The sequence below is a fragment of the Sciurus vulgaris genome (assembly GCF_902686455.1).
Source record: "Sciurus vulgaris genome assembly, chromosome: 1".
In the NCBI taxonomy this organism is placed as follows: Eukaryota; Metazoa; Chordata; class Mammalia; order Rodentia; family Sciuridae; genus Sciurus; species Sciurus vulgaris.
Window position 1 is genome coordinate 190,552,450 of NC_136461.1, and position 22,126 is coordinate 190,574,575.

At 42.3% G+C, this 22,126-nt stretch overlaps 1 protein-coding gene across 1 annotated transcript in view; it reads right to left on the bottom strand.

Moving 5' to 3' along the window:
• The window catches only part of EXT1 (exostosin glycosyltransferase 1), a gene marked incomplete at its 5' end in the record, with an annotated part of 262,109 nt that overhangs the window by 32,153 nt on the left and 207,830 nt on the right, over positions 1 to 22,126 (bottom strand). The window contains one exon of the mRNA XM_079141180.1: positions 1,374 to 1,467. Coding sequence (XP_078997306.1) covers positions 1,374 to 1,467 — 94 coding nt within the window. The remainder of the gene's footprint in view (positions 1 to 1,373; positions 1,468 to 22,126) is intronic.

Consider the following 22,126-nt stretch of genomic DNA (forward strand, 5'->3'; position numbering starts at 1 on the left):
TATTTGCAAGTCTTGCCCTAGAATGCCAAAACGCCATTTCTATTCCAGTCCACGGCTTGGCTGACCTTACTTCCATGAAGACTACAGGCCTTGCTGCAGAAGTTTTATTGATGTAACAAAAGCTTTCACCAACAAAGTTCGAGCATAAAACCAACCTTGAATATAAACAGTTTAGTCAATGGAACTGCCACAAGTTCACATGCAAAATGGTTTACCTCCATGTTATGGGTAACAAAGACCAGAATGGGACCCGACTTTCTGATGTAGCATTTTGTAGACTTCATGATCCCAGGGTATCCACCTTTTCCCTTGCTCTGCACACACCTAACTCAGAACCTTGTTCCATTCAGTGTGGAGTGATCCAACCCACCGTCACACCAATTTTCCATCTGCACTGGAATCTAACAGTCAATGCACATAAATAAGCTAACAACAAAATGCTGGTTCCAGGTAACTCATAATCTGAACCAGGGAAAATGCATTTCATGCAACATCTCAGAAGGCTAGAACGTTGGAGATGCATGCCTCACAGAACACGCAGAGCACACTGGGAAGGACTTTCAGGAGAAGGAGGCTCTTCTGTTGGATGACACAACAGAATGATTTGCAGTTAGGATGAGAGGGGCAGGAAGTCATGAAGCACTGCAGCAAAAGCACAGGTTCAGACAAGGCAAAGGGGGCCAAGGACACCGTAGCAAGAGGACAGGAAAGGCAGGATCCAGAGAGGTTGAGAGTGTACTTTCTCTCTGCAGCCAAAGAAGGCTAGTTGCTACCACCAGGTGGGAAATACGGACTACTCTCTGTGCAGGAGAGGGATTTTCTGCAGAGTGAGGCTGATGAGCAGAGTCTCCCACACAGGCTCTGGAGTAGAGCAGGATCTCTGATTGCAGAGCCTGGGAAGAGTGGGGTCAAAAAAGTAGCATGACCCTGTAGAGCATCACTTTAAATTTAGAGGGACCCAGCAACACAGCCCATCATGGGGTTGAAGCTTATATTTTGCTTTGGGGGAGTATCCACAAGATATCATTTTCATTGCTCTTGAGATTGGCTTACCAGAGAAAGGACAAGGTCCCTTCCAGGAGCCCAGCAGGACAGACTGGCAAGCAGATCTGCCTTCTGTTCACAATCATGTCCCTGAAGAACCCACCTGCCCTGGTGGCAAAGCCATTTCATCTTCTGTCCAGAGGCAGTGAGAATACCCTCCCATAGTGCCCACTTTTCAAATATGTTTTGGATTGTCTTGGGAAAATTTTCACATTCTCAAGGAAAACCACATTTTCTGTTGAACTATTCCAGGCAAGTTGTTAAGGTCAAACCCACTGAGTGTGACTTAATCTTCAGCCCCACTCTGGGGAAGTTTCAGGGTCTCTTACCTGCAAAGCCTCCAGGAATCTGAAGGACCCAAGCCTGCGACCACGAGGAACCAGACAGAAAGTGGCATTGTGCAGCATTTCCCGATAATCATACCTAAAAAGAAAGGGGGAGTCATCAGCATAAAAAGACCCATCAGGGAAATGGGACAGCTGAGCATGGGTGGGTACCTCCATGCATAAATGTACCCAGAACACTCAGGAGAGCCCCAGGGTGGTTGGAGGGAGCAGCTCATGCTTTTCATTTTGGGAGAGAAGCTTTGTTGTACAGAGGACAACAAACATGAAGAGTCACGTAGGATAAAGCAATTGCATCCTCATTTGCAAACAGTACATAAAAAGACAAGTCTGATGGTCCTAGTAACAATTTGCCTTATCCAGTCTTTTCTTTCAAAATGAGGTTTTTTTTTTTGTTTGTTTTTTGTTTTTTTTTTTTTTTGTCTTGATGAAATATATTGCTCCCATAGGCTTAAAAACAAAAAGAAAATCGCTGCTGTATTCTCGTTTACTGCCATGCCACATAGCACAACTAAACAGTTCTTGTTCCTTATCTTCCAAACCATGCTGTTAAAAACTACCTGGGCCACCTGATCACAAGCACGGCACAACACTGGTTTGTTCCTCCAAGCTGGGTTTCCACATTTAACCAAGAACATTCAGTTACAGATGATCACTGCTGTATAAGACATGACTTAAAGGAAAGAGAAGAGGCAAGACAGAAGGAAGCTAGCCCAAGAAATAAGACAGAACGATGTCAAGGGGTCGGGCAGAAGCAGATATGGCAAAGAGGATACAGAAGAAATCATGACTACTTTAACTCACACACCATTTAATGGTGTTATACTGTTGTTGCATTTTGGGAAAAAAAAATACAAAATATAACATGAGTATCACCTGTCTCTTTATGCTAGTGAAGTTTAGGGAAGATTAAAAGTATTACTTTGTATAAGACTGTTACTTGAAAAGTAATCACCACAAACACATTCCAATACATACAGTTTCAAGTTCATTATGAGTTTAAGGAAACTTGGGCAGCTAGAGATGGCTTGTGCCCTGTGAAAGCTCTGGTTCCTACAGCCAGGAGGAAATCACTCTCATTTTTCAAGAGCCTCCAATGCTGAGCAGACAGGTGTGACTTTGACAGTAGCATATGTCACCAGCATTCTCTGACTCTAATAGTCTAATTTAATCATAGCCTGAAGGCACTAGATTCTTCCTCCTCTTTTTGGGATATTGATATATACATTTATATTTTTAAAGTCCACATCTATTTTTATATTCTCATACAAACTAGGCATATGGGAGTAAGCCAATTTTCAATTATAAACCCGTCATTAAGAAGAGACATCATGCAAAGGACCATTTGCTTAAACAAGCGTGTACAACTAATTTGCACAAGAAAAGGTCACTGTGAATAGATTAAGATTATCTCCATTGAGAATAAAATAAAAAACCCTTGCTGCATTAATTAAACTGCAAAACAGACTTCAAAGTAGAAAAGATTTTTAAGAAGGTTCAAATTTAGCTAAATAAAAAAATATATTAAATTATGATGGTAATGACTTCTCTTTTCTCACCAAACAGAGAAAAATAATTGAAAAGTTTCTTCAAGTTCAAATGTTGATAAAAACTGAATCCCTACTTAACAAGAAGAGGGAGATGTGTATACAAACACACACACACACACACATACACATTTATGTGTAAAGTTTAAACAGATTTTAATATAGAAAGGTCGAATATACTGTAGACTACAGCAAGGTTTAATGGATGCTCAGAATAGAAACCCCTGAGGGACTGGCAGAGAAGGTCCTACATCCTCATCATTAGGCTGCTAAAAATGTAAAACCCTATTAGTGTTCAGGATTGTAACAAGTTTCAAAGTTGCCAGTTGCAGAATTTACTTTAGGGAATGGGTGGAGGAAGAGGAAGGGTAGAAAACCTATAGGAAAAATTTAAATGTGAGCTAAACTAAGGTGTTGACTTAAATGGTTGCACTAGTTGCTGATGTAGCAAATGAAGTGACCTGTGACTGAAGCTTGTAGTCATTTTCATAATGAGATATGGGAGAACAACCTGGAAAGAGTTAAGTAAGTACCTGCAAGGTAGCTGTGAGACCAAGAGCAAAACACAGGTGCTTTCTGGGCCTCAGTTTCCTCATCTGCAAAAAAGCCAATTGGACTAGAGACTAAAGATTCAATTACAACACTTAGGTTAATGCTTCATGTTACTATTTTTAGGTAAGAGAGAGGAATATCCCTTGAGACTATTCCACGGCTTGGAAGGTTTCCACAACCATTAAGTGTGTATGCATAGGTAGCATAGATATCGCTTGTATATACACAAGGTATGTTTAGCATGTATGTATTCACATTGACACATGGAGACATTCAGAAGTACATGCCTAACTTAAGAGTAACTCAGATTTCCAAGCCTGCTCAGCCATGAACCCACCTCTTTTGGGCTCTATGGACAGCGAGGCTAGGCATACCTGGTGTGCTCTAACGAAGGATAGTGATACCCTCTCAGTGGGGACAACAGTCAGTTGGGCCAATGGCGGTTCCAGTTGGCCTTGTGCTTGTCACCCTCCCACTTAATCCATGTGATGCCTTATTTTCTAGATACTTAAATCCATTCATTTATTCAGTCATTCTTTTGAGGAACACAATGTTTTACACATTTTATCATTCCTACAGATGTTGTCCAGAGGTCTTCTCTAGTTGCTAGATCTACCAAGAATCACCTGACCACCCATGAGATGAGGTGTAAAATCTCCTGGGGGTATTCGTATTACAAGAGGAGATTATAGCCAGTTTTCCAGAATGAAGAACACTTAAAGAACTCTCCTGACACTCTCCCCAGCAAAACAACAATTTAACTAGCAAAAGACATAAAAACATGTTATTTAAAGCCTCTGAAACTACCCTAGGGGGATAATGACAAATAAAGAAATGTTCATTTGAGAAAAATCCACCTACTCTTGGCAAGAATTGTCTGTGCCATCCGATCCAGGACCTGCCCCTTACACCTGCTACCTCCTGCAGGGGCTGTACCCTGGACAGCCTCCTAACTTCCGTCAGGAAAGTGAAAAAGACAACCCACAGAAGGGGAGGAAAAATATTTGCAAATCATGTATCTGATAAGGGACTTTTATCTACAATACATAAAGAACTCTTCTGATTCAACAATGAAAAGATAGGCCAATTTTAAAACAGGGTTAGAATTTGAATGGACATTTTTCCAAAGAAAACATACAAAGTGCCAATAAGCACATGAAAAAGATACTCAGCATCATTAACCACTGGGGAAATGCAAATCAAAACCACAATAAGATATCACTTTTCACCACTATGGGTTATGAAGTTCGAAAGGACAGATGAGAACAAGTGCTGATAAGGATGTGGAGAGATCAGAACTCTTCATACATTGCTGGTAGGAAAGAGAAAATGGTGCAGACACTTTGGAAAACAGTCCGATGGTTCCTTTTCAAATTAAAAAAAGGATTTACCATATGACTCAATAATTATTCTCTTGGGGGCATTTATTCCAGAGAAATGAAAACCTATTTTCATGTGGAAACTCGTCCACAAATGTGCACAGCAGTTTTATCTGCAATAACCCCAAACTGGAAACTACCAAAATGTCCTTCAATACATAAATGACAGAAGAAATTGTAGTACATCCATAGCTAGAATACTTCTCAGCAATAAAACAGAATAAACTCTTGATACACACAAGAACCTTAAGGAAATCATGCTAAGTTAAAAAGTGAATCTCAAAAAGGTATACATGCTGCATTATTTCATTTACATGACATTCATGAAATAACAATTATAACAATTATAGGGCTAGCAAACAGACTAGTGGATATCATTGGTTAGGGGTGGGGTAGAAAGACAGGTAGACTTGACAGGTCAAACGAGGGGACAAACTTTTCAAACTGGCTGTTCCTCCTCTTACTCAAATTTAGAAATATAAGTCATCTTATAATCTTATATTACTTAGAAGTAAAAGATAAACATATACTATCCCAAGCAAAAAGGTAAATAGATGAAACATAATCTTATTGAATGTTTAGCTTTAATTAATAAATGGTTTTGTTAACCTTTTCAGATGGTCATTGTCCCCACTCTGTAGGTAATAACACAGAAGGTAGAAGGGTTTTCATAAATAACTGCAAAGAAAAGTGCAATAAAAATCACATGACCCTGCATTTAACCTAGACCAATATCACTCAATGGCCACAGTAATTTTCTCCTTAAAGTTGCACTGAATAATGTATGGGATACATTGAGCAACACAATGTTTTACACATTTTATCATTCCTACAGATGTTGTCCAGAGGTCTTCTCTAGTTGCTAGATCTACCAAGAATCACCTGACCACCCATGAGATGAGAACTTAAAGTTCTGTAAAATCTCCTGGGGGTATTTGTATTACAAGAGGAGATTATAGCCAGCCTTCCAGAATGACACTTAAAGAACTCTCCTGACATTCTCCCCAGCAAAACAACAATTTAACTAGCAAATGACATAAAAACATTTTATTTAAAGCCTCTGAATCTACCCTAGGGGGATAATGACAAATAAAGAAATGTTGCCCCACTTAAAATGGGCAACATAATTGAAGTATTTCCCCTCCATATGAAGCACACTTTTGCTGGCAACAATTCAGTGCAACTAGGGAAGGGGGACCAGAGTGCCCCAAGGTGTTCTTTCAGACACTAGTGGTCTGCATCACCTGGGAACTTGGTAGCAAAGCAAATTCTCAGCCTCATACAGACCTGCTGAGTCAGAAACTCCAGGGAAAGGACCCAGGATTCTGTTTTAACAAGCCCACCAGGTAATTATGATGCACCCTAAATTGGTAGAACCATTGGCATGGTAGTTAACAGCTTAGTAATTAAGAGCTTAGTGGTTAAGCAGCTTTAGACTCAACCAAACCCGGGTTCAAATTCCAGCTTTGCTATTTACAACCTGAGTGATCTTGGGAAAGTTATTTAATTTGTTTAATCTCAGTTTCCCCGTTGGTACAAGAAGGATAATACTACCATTGTGAGGATTAAATGATACATTTTAACTAAAGCACAGGCACATTATAAGCAACCCATAAAGGGCAGCTCTAGTCATTACAGCTGAAGGGAGGCAACAGAACATAATGGAAAACACAGCCAATTTAAAGTTAGAAAATCTGGGTTGAGGGATATGGGTTTTGAATCTACCACTTCCTATCTGACCCCACACAAATCACTTAACTTTGCTGTGTCTCAAAGTTGTGAAGAGCAAATGAAATTATGTACATGCAGTATAATCAGTAAAACACTATGCAATTGCAAGTTATTATGGTAAATTATATCAGAAGGGAGGAATAAAAATGAAAAAAAGCCTAACAACAACTAAAAGAAAAAAGAAAAATCAGATTCCCAAAGATAGAGCCAAGAAACAAATGTGGAGCAGACCCTTTAATAAAATAAAATGAAAACAGAAGCTGTGAATCACAACAGAACAGCAGCTTCTAATTGAAAGGATTTTGCCTTATTATCAAAAGCTACGTAGACAAGGATGTCGCTGGTGGACCAAGCAGGTCCTCCTGTGGCTTCCACAGTCCCTCTGTAGCATGTACATCTGCCAAATAAGCCTGCATTCTGCTAACTAAAGAGGACAGGAAAGAAACAAGAGATCCAGTCTCTCATCTCTGTATTCACACAATTCTAGTCTCCCCAGGATGTTACAGTTTGTCTCAAGTATTTATTTATAAAGTAACTTAACATCTACAGCTGATCTGTTCCCTCCAGCCCCCATTCTCATAAGTAATTAATCTTCCCGGCTTACACCAGGTTTGAATCACGTTGCTTAGGGAAGGAAAGAAAGAAAGAAAACATAAAAAGCTATGACAGTTGCAATCCCATAATTCCATAAAGTGCACTGGGATGAGGAAAATAAAATTAACATCCTTGGAGCAACAGCTCTGAGCTTTTCTCATGCATCCAACAAAGAGCAGGTGGATGCTTATTGAGGATCAGGCACTACTCAAGGAGCTGTGGTCCAGGAAAAGACAGGTACCTTATCTGATTAGAACCCGGAGACAGAAGTGCTAGGATGGAGGCATAGGGTGGGAGTGAAATGGGGAAGAAAAGGAAAGGGCACAGTTGGCACTGGTGGGGTCAGTGCGAAGCAGGGATGCTCCTGGAGAAAGTGGCACCCTGAATAAGTATTAAAGAAGCAGAAATAGACAGTCTGCCAAAGGGGTATGAGGAGGCCATGGACATTTCTGGGGACAGAGACAGCACAGCAGGAACAAAGGCACCAAGGTGAGGGAAAGCACCCAGTTTAGGGTGGGCAAGATGGGGGTGATGGGTACAGTTGGGATCCCACTACAGTGGCCTTGTACATTATCTCCAGGAGCTCAGACATGGCCTTGTGCAGGTGAGTCTGAGTCACTAAAGGGCTTAAGCTGTAGAATATGAAATGATACCGAAGGGATGCTCGAGATTCAGTGTAACCCAGCTCCATAGGGAGGAAAGTTCAGAGAGCTCAAAACCCTGTCAACATAGGTCACAGCTCCTACCAGTAGCATCCCCATTTCAACTCCAGGAATTCTAAGGCCACTTTCTTTCCATAACACCTGGCTGCCTCTGGTCAGCCCATACAACCTACAGTGCCTGGAAACTGAACTCCCTAGGAAGCCAAGCCCTAAGCAGCCCACCTGATTTCAAGCCTTGACAACAAAAAGTCACCATACAAAAGAATCCTTTCTTTCCTACTCAAAACCCTGTTCCAGGTCACCACCAGCGGGTCAATTCAAGATGACCCTCTGTTAGTTATTAAGCCTCAAACCCTCCTTGGCCATCCCAGATTTAACACTAAAATTTCAATTATTTTTGAGAAAACTTTAAAGTCCAAAGCATGTAATATGAAACTGGCCCATGGCACAAATTTGAACTGAAAAACACATGGGCTGGAGCCAATCATTTGGCTGGAAAACAGATCCAGCTGGCCACCGTTCTTTCTCTGAGATGTCTTAAAAACAGAGTGGAATGGCACAGGCTCCTGCGGTCTTTAAGAGCTCCCTGTGCTAGAGTCTCAGTTTCTCACCTGCTCACAGTCTCCGCACGTGGATGAGCTGCTCCGTCTACGGGGATCAGGTGGCTGCAAAGCAGCCACTCAAGTGTATGGAGATGGGCCCTGGGCATGGGCGGATATATCTGGCCACAGCTTCAGGGCACTTGGTGCCAAGGGAGTTCGTGGCAAGCGCTTCTTCCTTGGAAGTGGTGCAGTTCCTCACACAGGAGAAATGCTGCGTGAAGCACTGTCTCCTGCTAGCACTGCCAGGGCACCTGGACATGCCAAGGAGTAGCAATTTCTTTTTTGTGATGCTCCTCAGCGTGTGGCTGCCAATCCCAAGCTGTCCACTGCAGGGAGCAATGCTCAGTGAAAATCAGGGGCAGGTATTTGTACTCCCTCTTCCACACTTCTTGGCTTTTCACAGAAGACAGTCTCCTTTCTAAGTCCACTTATAATCAACTTCAGTATGGGGAAGGGAGGGCGATAACACTCTGGGCACTGTGGCTAGGGTGTGAGTGCCTGGAGAGGCACCTCGGCTCCCATACATGGCCTCCTGGAAGCCATATGTGATGTGCATAGTCACACCCACTTTCACAGGAAGAAGAGAGTTGGGAGGATCCTTGGAATCAAAATCCCATCTGAACACACTGGCTCATATACTTACATCATTTCTAAATTCCCCCACCACCTCCCTGTCCTAAATATCAACTGACAGTGCCGAACTATAAGCTTAGACTAGGTGGTGATCACTGTTAATGGACAGAGCATGTAAAGGATGAATGATCTCGCCGATAAGAGGATGAGGACATATAATGGGGGGTGGGAGGGGTTAGCGTTAGGGTTAGGGTTAGGTTTAGGGTTAGGGATAAGGAGGGTGGTAAGAATGGAGGAAGGAAGGACTGTATAGAGGGAAAAGAGGGGTGGGAGGGGTGGGAGAGATGGGGGGGAAGGGAAAAAAAATAACAGAATGAATCAAACGACATTGCCCTATGTAAATTTATGATTACACAAATGGTATTCCTTGACTCTATGTACAAATAGAGAAACAACATGTATCCCATTTGTTTACAATAAAAAAAAAATGGACAGAGCATGTACCAGGTACAGCTTGCACTTCCAAAGGGATGGAAGACCATGTTGCTTCCTGATCATTAAATAGCAGCTTAATGGTTAATGGATAAAGACATGTGAAGAAATATGACTGCCATTAATGATAATAATTGTAATAATAACCCCAGTGATCAAAATTTTATTTTTGGGGGGGGGACACCGTACTGCACAAACTATACTATTTATCTTGACTGCTACCATGTGAAACAGGTGCTGTTGGCCACATTTCACAGATGACAAGGTAGAGTATGGAAGGTCTTGTGGGGTTTGTACAAGGAGGGCAAGGTCTACAGTGTGTTTCGTTGCCTCTCACAGCCTTTTCTAGGAGGGAAGAGTAACAGGGAGCCAGAAAAGGAGAAAATAAGAGATTCTGAATACACTGTGCCCCATGACATTCATCTCAGGAAGCTTTCGAGAGGAGGCGAGGTTTAGCAGTACCAGCTTTTATACTTGGTAATGCCAAATTTCAAAACTATTTGGAGATAAATGCAATTCCAAGGCAAGTGGGTCTAAATTCTCTGGTTAGAAATAAAACATTTCTGACAATGCTAAATAAAGAGTTACCTGGGTACAGAAGGGAAGGGAAGTCATTAACAATAAAACAGCCAGCAGCAACAATGGTCTGGGATGGATAAACGGCTCAGAAGGGGCTCAAACAGGCTGGATCACAACAGGGAAGCCGGAGGTCATTATTGAACCATTAACCTTTCACCAAGCACTGCCCTGTAGGGGTGGCCAGATGGAGTGGGCCAGGAGGCATGGCCTGAAGCCTGAAATGAGCAGCACAAGGAAGGCAGGCAGTATGGATGGCAGCTCCTCCCCCAGGACAGGCCAAGTCCCAGAAGGCCAGCTGTGGAAGGGCACATCATGCCCCTTTTTTCTTCACCTACTTAACTTCCACTCCTGCTGCCTAGAAGAAGCCTCCTTTGATGCCTGGAGTCTTGACCCCCAAGCTGACTCTGGGGCTCACTCTATTAAGTCACCATCTTCTTATCTTCCTTCCCCTGACCTCAAGGAAGGAAGGGCTTTAGTCCTACTCTCCATCAACCCCATGGCTACTCACCCTAGGACTGGCCTAAGGTAGCCACCAAGAAGAGACATTAAGTGAATGAAAAGTGATTAGTGTCCACCAATATTCCTTTTGGTGTACAAGGGGCGTTGGAAGCCAGAAGGAGACAAAGGAGAGATTCAAGTCCCTGGTCACAACAATCTCACCCCCAGCTAGTAATCACACTCCAACCCTTGATCATGCCATGCCAGGCCTGCTTAGGATGGTTTTCACTCTTTAGGTGGAAATCAACTTTCTTAGGGACTTTGTTTCTAAAGTCCTAGCAACTTGGTAAAAAAATTTTAATCTTTTCTCTGTACAATGACAAGGGTGGGAAATTTGTGTTTCACCAGGCCTGATAAACAGCTCTGTTTGCAAATCCAGTCAAATGCATGCAGAGCAGTGTTCACACCTTCCATGACTGAGCTGAACGAAACAAGCATAGACCCTCCCCCATCTCCCCCATGGCTTCTCCAATGACAAACACTTCTTGGTCCAGAAGCAATGATTCTCCATCCACAGAAAACCCTGGGCTCAATCCAATGTTCCGACCACGTCTCTTCTTGATCCAAGACACACTTTCCTCTGAGGCCAACCTTAATCAGCCCCCAGATTAGGAGGATGCTTGGAATTCCTGCTGGGCCACTTCTTATAACCAGGGAAGGCCATATGCAGACAGAGGCTGTCTGGTGCCCTGAATTCTTTGTCAGTGCTTAAGCCTTTTGTCTGGTCCCCGCACTTAAGTGATTATAAAAATACCTTGAGAATCCAATAACTCTTCATGAAATGGTGCTGGTTCTGCTAACCTCATCTTCCCTTCTCTTCCGCCATTCCCATCACTGGGTTCTACCTTACGGCCTTTGATAATCAGGGCCAGCTCCCTCCTGGGCCTTTTGCACTAAAAATGTTGGTACAATATATCCTCAAGAAATTACAGACAAGCAACATGATATGAAATTTGCATGAAGCAAGTTGTCAGTGGAAAGTTTAATTTTTTCCTATCTGGGTATGTAAATGTGTAAACATATAGATACAGGGGGTGTGAGTGACCCTAGGACATAAAACTTGAGTTATGGCAAAAGGTCTGATGTCCCACATTGATTTCCCAGCTTACCCTTGCATAAGAATTGAATTCTTAGGGATTGGAGAGGCCCAGAAGTCTCAGTCCTGTCATTTCCTTTGACAGAAGCTCAACAACTCCCTGGGGAAGACAGTCTGTGGAGCTGAGTCACCCCTCCCTCCTCTTCCAGCTGGCCATACCTCCCACAGTCCCCTTGAGAAGCAGCTAAGGAGCTAGCCGTCTCCTAGGTGGCCTCATTCTGGGAAGAGGCTGTGGGACACAGAGAAAATTGAAGCATCTGAATGGGGAGAGGTAGACCAGATGACCTGAGAAGATATACATACATACATACATACATACATACATACATACACACACAATACATACATACACACATATACATACACACACAATACACACACATACATACACACATATACATACATACGCACAATACATACATACACACACACATACACACATACATACATACGCACACACACAATACATACATACACACACATATACACACAATACATACACACATGCATACACACATACACACATACATACACACAATACATACATACACACATATACACACATACATACATACATACATACGTACACACACACACACATACATACATACATATATCTAGGCCCTGATATTTGCTAACTGACGCTTAGCAAAATAGTCACACCCCTTGCCTTGGTTGACAGGGGCCCATGAAAACTGCTCCCTGCCCACAGCTAATGGCCCCTGTCCTCGCTCACCACCTACAACTCTCGGTTTCTCAGCATGGCATACTCACTTCCACCTCCTGCACTCGCTGTGCCCTCTGCCTGGAACGTGCTTCTCCCAGACCCAGATGCCCATCAGGGTTCAAACAGCCCTTCCTCAGAGAGGCTGCCAGAGTGGCCTGGGTGCCAGGCGCTCCCTCCCCACTGCTCTGTCTCATCTCTGCCCTGGCAGGTAATGCTGTCTGAAGTCATGCATGAGAGTGTTTTGCTGGCTTCTGGTTTTTCTCCCCAACACCCTTGGCTCTTCTTCATTGCTCTGGCCCTAGACCCTAGGACTGAAACTGGCCCAAAGTGATCTTTGAAGAAATTTTTGTTGAATGAATGTCAGATCATTCCATCTTTATCCCCTTCCTTGGGGGTTCATAATGCCTCTGAAGTCATGAAGTGTCCAGACTGCTGGCAATATTCACAAAGGAAATTCACACTACAAGTTTCTAAGGATGTGGCGAAGTTCCCCTCTTCTCTGTTGCATGCAAAGCTAGCTTTATTTCTCTAGTTAATGTTAGCATTCATCAACTTCTTCAAAAGCCATCTGCTATGAAAGCAAGAGCCCATGAAAAATGTCTTAAAAAAAAAAAAAAGAAATTAAAAAGAAAAGAATGTCTTTACAAATATTTATGTAGAGTGATATAATGAAACCTGCCCAAACTCATATCCAGAATACAGAGTTTCTGGTCCTGATTTTGTCATTAACTGATTTAAGCAAGCAACTTAGGAGTCCACACTCATTTCATTTATAAGATGATATATCATTCTAGTTTTGCCTACCTGAGGATCCATCCAAGGAGGCAGTGTGCATGAAAGTAAATGTAAACTCAGAGGACTTATGGAGATTACAGGGGATGAGGCTACACTTTTCCTGGAATGATTTTTGCACATATGAGGCATCATGTAGAAGATGTCAAAGGCCTGGCATTGTTTGTGATTTTTTTTTTTTCATCTCCTATGAATCCCAAATTGTTATGGCATAGACCCTAAAATCCAGCCTCGGCTTCAGAAGTACAGATCATTTTCCAAAAGAAGCATCTGGAACAGCTAATTTGTTACCACAGCCAATGATGAAACACACGATACTATGAGGCTAAATGGCCAGCCATGATTCCCAGCTTTCCCTTGTATTAGGTTTCAGCTATTAACCAATCAGTCTATTTTCAGGGTATGAATTTGCAATGAAGATGGCTCTGAACTCTTGGCTAGGGGGTCCTCAAAGAAAAAGCAAGCCTGTCACATGGACCATCTTGTTGCTTGGTTTCCATTCAGGTATCTTGGCTTTTAAATAACTGTCAAGTAAAACTTGGCATCAAAACACAAAGTGAGGAACTTGCTTTGTAGAAGAGCTGACAGCTCTGCTGTGTGTCAGATAGATAGCTGCTGAGAGTCAGCTCCAAAGGAGACTGCGTCCCCTTTGGAAGGCTGCTGCTACCACAAACCACCTTTCTTGGGATTAAGTCTCAACAAAATTCAGGAATGATCTTTATGGAAAGTTAACCCAGCAACAGCCGATCAACCATATCCCTTTCCACAAGTGTTGGTTTTGGAATTAGAAAAGTTTTGGAGGTGCGAAAACATAATTGGAAAACTTTTTTTCCCTGCTTAAAGGGCTAATTGATTTCACAGGTGTTTAATTATCATTTGCTGTGAGATAATACCTTGTAGTGCCATAAAAAATGGATTTAATTTTCGAGTGCTTGCAAAACCATTGCCAAAGCCAAGTTAGAGCTAAAGCTAGATAATTATTCTATAAATCAAACATACTGCCTCCTTTCTTTGAAATTTTTAATACTTGGGGATAATGATATCTGACAACCTTGAAACTGACATGAAAAGGATTTGCCCACCAAGTGCCAAAAGGCAACCACTGGAACATTTCAGGCAGTTTGGTCATTAATGGGGACTCAGGAAGCCTCAGGACCCTGCCTGCATGCTTCCAAAATAGGCCAACAGTCAAACCTTTGGTGTGTATCCAGGCACAATATTCTCTATGGTCAAATGGTCACACATCCAGTAAAGTCTATGGTAAAGCAGACATGAAGTCCAAATGCCCTTAAAAAAAAAAAAAAAAAAAGCCTGAAAAAAATATATATATAAACTCTAAGAGTCCCAGAATATGGAAAGTGAGTTTTTGCAACCTGATCAATGAATACTTTCCTATCTTATGCTTAAGGCACAATACTTGTGCTTTCTGTAATAACAAAGGAGAGAAATCATGAAATCAAAAAAATGTTAACAGCTGGAAGACACCACAAGGAGCAACAGTTCAGACATCTCAGATGACAATCAGCAGAAACCTGCCCAAGATTTAAAGGGTAGTTCTGAGGGAGCAGAGAAAGGAAAAGATACTTGAAAATTAATTGGAGTCCCATTCTCACCCAAGATCTAAAAATAAAAGAGGAAACTTTTTAAAAGAAAGGGGGGAAAAAGTTAAGCTCATCTCATTAGAGGATCTAATCTTCACCAAAGCCCAGTTTCTACAGAAGTGCTTCAATGGCCTTAAATAATCGCACAGTTTAGTTGGTGCCACGTATCGAATATTTTTTCCCCTCAACTTTTATTCAGAAGCTGCTGAAGTCATAACAAGTTGCATTAGAATAAGTGTGCTTAAATGATTTATGAAGACAGGGCAATCTGGCTGGGTGCACACACACACTGTCAGCATTATTTATTTCATGCCTGCATACACAGCCCGCATGTGCCCAAACCTCTGTATGATATGTATTTTCAGATGGATCAAGTTGGCCTTCACACTCTGGTTAAGATCTCATAAGGCAATGTGTAATACAATCAGTGCCATTTCTGGACATTGCATTTGGGTACTGCTAGTATGAGCTTGGTCCAAAGTCATGTAGACAGGGCGGGGGAAATCTGGCTCCACTATAGACTGAAAGGCTGGGATGGAAAAACGTCCATAGAGACTGGCTCAGGGTTACAGTAGAAACTCCCGCAACGTGTGGAAACAGTGGGGAAAATTAGAGCTAAAATATATGGAGAACTTACTGCATGCCCAACCTTCTGCAGTCCACTTGGCTGTTTGATCTTTCAAAATCCTACAATGTGGGTAGAAGTATGTCTCTTGTATTTATGGAAGAGGAAATTAGGGATTAGACCTAATTTGTCTAAATTCACTTAATAAGCAGGCAGGTGAGCTTTGAACTGAGGCTTTTGGGGGGCAGAGCTTAAGTTGTTACACACAACTCACCGAGCTTCCCTTGCTTAATACTTCTTGGAAATGTCCCATGAACGAGCCAAGTGAATTCTATCTTGAAGGACACCATGAGGACCACTCTGGAATCTACTGGATTCTAACCAGAGATGTGTCTGGCACAGGGGCAGAGCTCTTATGCAGCCCGGAGTCAAAGATGATCTCCTTCCTGAGGGTGTGCTCTATATCACATCACTCTCAGGTTGCCAGTGAACAGACAGTGAAACGAATGTCCATTCTTCTGCTATATTTTATTCTAGCCAGGCCCACCTTTGGAAGATGAAAATCTCAAGACCTCTTTCTAAGAATTCATGTGATTTTTCTTACTTGTCAGGAGGCTTTGGTAAGGACCAACAAGCTGCCTTTGAATTTGCCTATAGAAGCTTGTATGGAGTTCCTACTGTGTGTGCAAGTCCTTGAGGCCACGCAGACAGACTAGAGGCGAGACAAAAAGCTTGTAGAAGACAATGCTATTTCATTCTTCCATCTGCCTATGGTACTTACACTGGAACCCTATTGAGTACCACGCATTCTTGTTATTGGGAGCAGGTAATATGGTGGTGAGCAAAGAAAAAAAAAAAATTGTATTCCTTTACCTTACAGAATTCACTGTCTTGTTCAGGAAGACTGAGAGTAAAGAACTAAGCAAATAATAAAATCAACAGCTGAGGTGAGTGGCCCAAGGAGAGACTGATGGCTCTGGGAGAGGACATGGGAAAGAAGTCTGACCTGGTCAGGAGATGGGGATTAAGTGGAGACCTAAAAGATAAGTGTCAAGCAGGACTGGTGTTGGGGATGCAGGGTTGACAGTAGTTGCAAAGGCCATTTAAGACATTTAAAAGACATCTGGGAGAGCAAAACATACATGCCACAGCCAGTCATCTTCACAAGTCAAAAAAATCTTGCTGTGCCATAAACTAAATCCTTAGGATGTTATGCAAAACGAAGGCTGGGACTTCTCCCTGCCTGGAAAAATGAGTGCACCTAGGCTGGAGGTCTGGAGAGTTGAGCACTTTCAGTTGACAAGTCGTGGTAATCGAGCATTCCAGATTCCACAGCCAGCAGCTGTGGGGCTGGCATTAACCCATGTAGCAGACAGGGAAGCTGCGGCAGCACGTGCCTTACTGACTGGACTAGAGTTGATGAAACGCACTTAGGACTGGTGCAGTCCATTTTACCTGCTCTTTCCCCTGGGACCTGCCAACTCACCTATCAGACTACTTATTTATGATCCCCTTTTCCTGCTGCCTCAAAATCCTACAGGTTCTGTAGAGATGATGCCAAGTCCCTAAATAATCACATTTTCACAGTAATTAAAAGTCAAATTCCCTAATTCCCTAAATGCATGAGCAGCTTGAATGCCTGTATTTTGCCCTAACATTGCACATCTCTAGGGTGAAGGGAAACCATGATAGGAAATATTGAAATGACTTAATTGCACAAAGAGGCAGCCTTCCAATAAAGTAGCAGTGGACTGGGAGGAAAAGGAAACCTGAGGCTGCTGGGATGGGTGCCCAGGGAACGAGGCTGCTTGCAGGAGGGGCACCCAGGAGCCTGGCTTCTGCTGCTCCTCAAGTACTGATGGCTGTGGGGAGAAGCCAGGCGAAGACATCTTTCTGCTCCAGTGACAAGTCCTTCCTGCTGCTTCTAATCGTTAAGGTGAGAGAGGTGGACAAGGGAATTTCAGTTATTAAGGCATTAGCTTGGATTGGAGCCAAGAGTAAAAGAAAAGCCACAACTGGGCTTTACCCCAACAAAGATGCTGTTTCCATCCATCTTCCTCTTAGACTAATTTAGGGATTAAGGGCCTCCCCAAGAACTTCCGACACTACAAAATAAAGATCATGTTATGAGGTCAGACCAGGCCAAAGCCCTGCCACCTGTATCTTCAAGGATGCTAATCCCTTAGGAAAAAACTGGAAGAGTTGAAAAATACATACATGCATATATATACAGATAGATCACAAAATACAATTTCTATTCTCCAAATCAAAATCCTCCTTAGAATAAGAAAGCTGATAGGAAAAGTTCAAGGAAAGGCTTATAAATAATATAAAATGTGTTTAAAAAATAATACCTTAATATGCAGAAATAATAACAATGTGATGACCAGGACAATGGCTTGCATGCCCGTGTGTGCAGCACTGTGCTAACAGCTTTACATACAATACTGTGCTCCAGAGTCACAACTTCTGAGGTTAATACACACTGTAATGCCCACTTTACAACTGAACACAGAGTTGACGAGCTGAAAGAGGTCCAATAATTTGCTCAGTAATTTTCACAGTCAATGAAAGAGTCACAACCTGAATGTGGCCCCTGACCATGAAGTGTGAGATGCTTCTGAACTTCAGTGGCTTTATGTTGGTAACTTTGATGTCATGAGGAGAAATGTTATAAATGAGATCTTCCAAAGCATTCTGCATGGAAAAGATTTTGGTGCCCATTCCCATATGTTCCATGAAATGGAAAACAGAACGACATGTATGCGGACCTTAAAGAGGCTTATTTCTAGGTTTTCTGATGGCTGAGTTTTGGATAAAGTCAATGCACTCACAGTCAGTCTGTGTATCTGTCTATCAGTCTCTGTCTCTGTCTCTCTCCTCTCTGCTCTGATAGGGTTCTAGGCACATGTTCAGTTGTCTAAAATCATCCTGAACCAATCAACCAACCAAACAAAACAAAACAAAAATAAAAACAAAAAACATACAAAGCAGCAGGTGCATTCAGTTCACCTGCCACTGTGAAATCCTCTTGTAAATGACAGGGATCAAAGGTACAGCACCAAACCCAGCCACCGGTTCAAAACCTTCTCTCTTGGAAGCTGAGCGGAGATGTGAAATAACAATGAGAAAGAAAAAGTTCGCAACTGCTTAATAATTTTGTGTTAAAAAAAAAGGAAGAAAATAATGAAATAATTGTGAGTAAGTGAACTCAGCAAACTTAAACCAAATTAGAACAGCTTCATGTTCTTCTCACTAGTTCTGATGTGGACACTTGGAGAATATATATGAGGGGAGACTCTTTGGATGGGTATGTTGGATGAAACCTTACAAAGTAACCCAAGGTAAAGATACAAAATACTTACCTGCATTCAGGTCCAGGGTTTACATGTATATGCTATCTCTGGACTATTCTATCAGAAGTAAGAACCAAGAAGATAAACATTCATCAATGAAGTGTGTCCAATAACCTTACTAATATGCTACTGCTTATTACTTCCCCAGTGTTTTAAGCATACATCTTGATCACATACTTATATGCATATATGTATTTAACATGTTTTCAACTCCATACATTGGTGACTCTCAGTAATGTTCTTTGTAAAGAAAAGAAAAGTATATATTCCACAGATTAATCTTGCCAGGGACTCTCTACTGCACAATAGGAGAGAATCACCAGCATGGTCCTGCTCACAGATAGATTCAGTTTCACCCATACTGAATCTACATGTTTCTTCAATTAGTTGCCCACTTCTAAATCATGAGATTTCATGTCAAAAGTCTAGATTTCAGGTTGCTCATAGAAAAAATGGGCAGTTCCCACAAGACTGGACCTACACTCCGTTGGGACAAATTGACAGGTGCTGCACTGGCTGGTCTCATTTGTGAGATCACTTACCTGGCCCCAGGAGGTATGTGAGCTAGTAACCTTGGTCTATAGGTAACGTGGCTGGAGGTCAGAAATGACTTGCCTCAGAAGGAGGAAGCCAAGCTAGAAGCAGCTGTCCTATCCAATAAGGATTAATGATGTCACTGCAATATGAAACGTTTTATGTGAGCTAGAAAATTATCCAAACTCAGTGCAGGACACTTTGAGCTTCTTTCCAAATGACCTGGCCTCTCTCTGCCCATCCAACCCATGTCCCCTGCTGAGTTCCCATGAGAACACACCTTACAGCCCCAAACGCGAGACCACAGACACCTAACGCAATGGCAGCAGGATGGCCGCAGCACATCATCAATGTTCCCCACTTAGCCCTCAGTCAACAGACCCCACTGGCCATCCTCTGCTAAGCCTGCTTACAAGCTGATTCATAATTTACACAAGGTATTCAGGCATGGAAGCTAAGGTATAAAACATTTATTGACAAAGGGAGCAGTCTATCATTTTTTGAATAATTGTTTTTCTTTAAGAAACTGACAAATTCCATCTTCCCCAATTTACTTATTGAGCCTTATAGGCAAGTAAATTTCTGATTTTGTGGGTGTGAAAGGAAAGTGAAAAAATTCTGTGTGCTCTCGGAAATTCTGATCTTGAAACTAATGATTCCTTAAGGACCATAAAAGGGTGCAGTGGCTATAACTCCTGAGCTCTCTGGTAGAGAAGGCACTTGCTATATGCTAAAAACCTAGTCAACATAATGTATACAGGGGACAACTAAACAGTGAACACTGATATTTAAGTATAGATTTTAGCCCCTGGACACTAGTGTGAAACTTTGCAGCTTCCAATTTATAAAGCCCACAGAACAGAATTTGTGCACCACTGATGAAAATTTATACACTAGAGATGTGGAAATGTGTGCTGTGCAAGCAAACCATGCTTCATGGTTAATTTTGTTGCCAGCAGGATAACAATGTACGCTACAAACTCTAGCACAGTCTCAGTTGCTTTACCGCAGGACCAGGCAGCATTAACTGCACAGGGCATTGCAATCCATTAAGAATGTAGCCACTCAATTCAACCAGTAGATGGGGTATATCCACATGGCAAGCGTTGCCACCGAACTGGCTTGGAGAGAAAGGAGACTAGACCCTGCTTCCTCTTCCATAACACCCTACCACATAGTCAGACAGATACCAAACGGAAGAACAGCGAGGATGCATCTTACCTCTAAAAAAGCATGTGATAATTTCCTGACTTCTCTGTCATTGCAATTACAATGTAAATCGATGGGGGTAGAGACCAGTGGATGACCAGTCAGAAGAAATGCATTCCACACACCACGTGGATTACACACTGTAAACACACACCACTCAGTCGGTCACCTTCTTATTCTTGCTTTGGGCTCACTCCTTCATGATACTTCTGCAAGTGGACACTGGGAATCAGACAGGAATGGATGTGCTCCATGGAGTACCAATTACTGGGGGCTACAGACACCCAGGACATGCAAAGGCACATCATGTGCAGTTAAAAATGTGCTGGGGGCTAAAGAACAGACAGGCAGTAGAGGGATTACAGGTGGGAGATGGCCCCCAAGTGAAGACTGAGTGGTGAGAGGAGCCTACACTGAAGAAGCAATACTGAAACTAAGGGCTGAAGAAAGGCCAGCTTCCCAAAGTGGCTGCAGGAAGTACAGTTCAGAAAGTGGAAACCATAGGTGCCAAGACCCATACTGGAACATTCTTGCCACACTCAAGGAACCATGGAGACAAAGCCAGCATGGGTGGGTGTGGTGGAAGTGTTGGCAGAGGAAGAAACGCAAGTGACAAGGACAAAGCACTTGTCCAAGAGGACAGTGGGTGTCCCTCGCTTTGAGGCACGCTCCTGCATTCCTGTGAAAACACGCACGCACATGGTGTTTCACTTTCCAGTTGCTACTTTAAATTCCACGTAGCCAACTTCATTTACTTCTCAAAATAGCCCTAAAAGGTAAGCCCTATTACTATCATCCTCTTTTTATAGAGAAGGTAACAAAGGCACAGAAGGTCCAGTCATTTGCCCTTTTTCACACAGCTATTGCCAGAGCCCTGATTAGAACTCTAGCAATCTGACCTCAAAGTGCATGCTCTTAACTTCTACTTTATAAAATTATATATATATGTATATATATGTATTACATGTATATATGTATATGCATATATATGTACACATATATATGTAAATGTTTTGCATTTTTGTATTGCTTTGGTTTGGTTTTTGTGGCAGAGGACTAATGTGACCCAAATAAGAAATCTACAATTTGGCATTAAGAATGAGACTAAGCAGACTGATAATCAATCCCCACTCTTGCCAGACACCAACTTCCTCATGAGTCTGGGTTCTGTACACTGGTCCCAGAGGACAGTAAATCAGCATGCTAGATATCTCTGTAAAGTTTCAAACAGATGAGCATCCTGTGCTTGCTCTCCCTGGCTCCAGATGGCTCCATAGCCTGGTTCCTTTCTCCCACAGGCTCTTCAGACCTTCCAGCAATGCAGTCTGAGGGGGAGGGTGGAAGGTCCAGAGCTGGTGTGATCCTTTAAGAAGCCCCAGAGAGCCCAGCAGTATTTCACACATGCGTATAAGAAGTCCTAAGCCCAGGCAGCATAAATCACTGCCCGCCTTTCCTACCTAGATTCAATTTTCCAAAAGATGAAGTTGTTTTACATATTGCAGGAAAGGTTTCTGCTGCCAGTTAACAAGTTGCCTGCCACAATTTATTCCAACCTCTTCCATGGGCAGCAAGGTGCATAGAATTTTAGCAAACTCACATATAGACAAGACAGTTCTATACCTACTCCACTCTCACAAAAGGAAGATGAG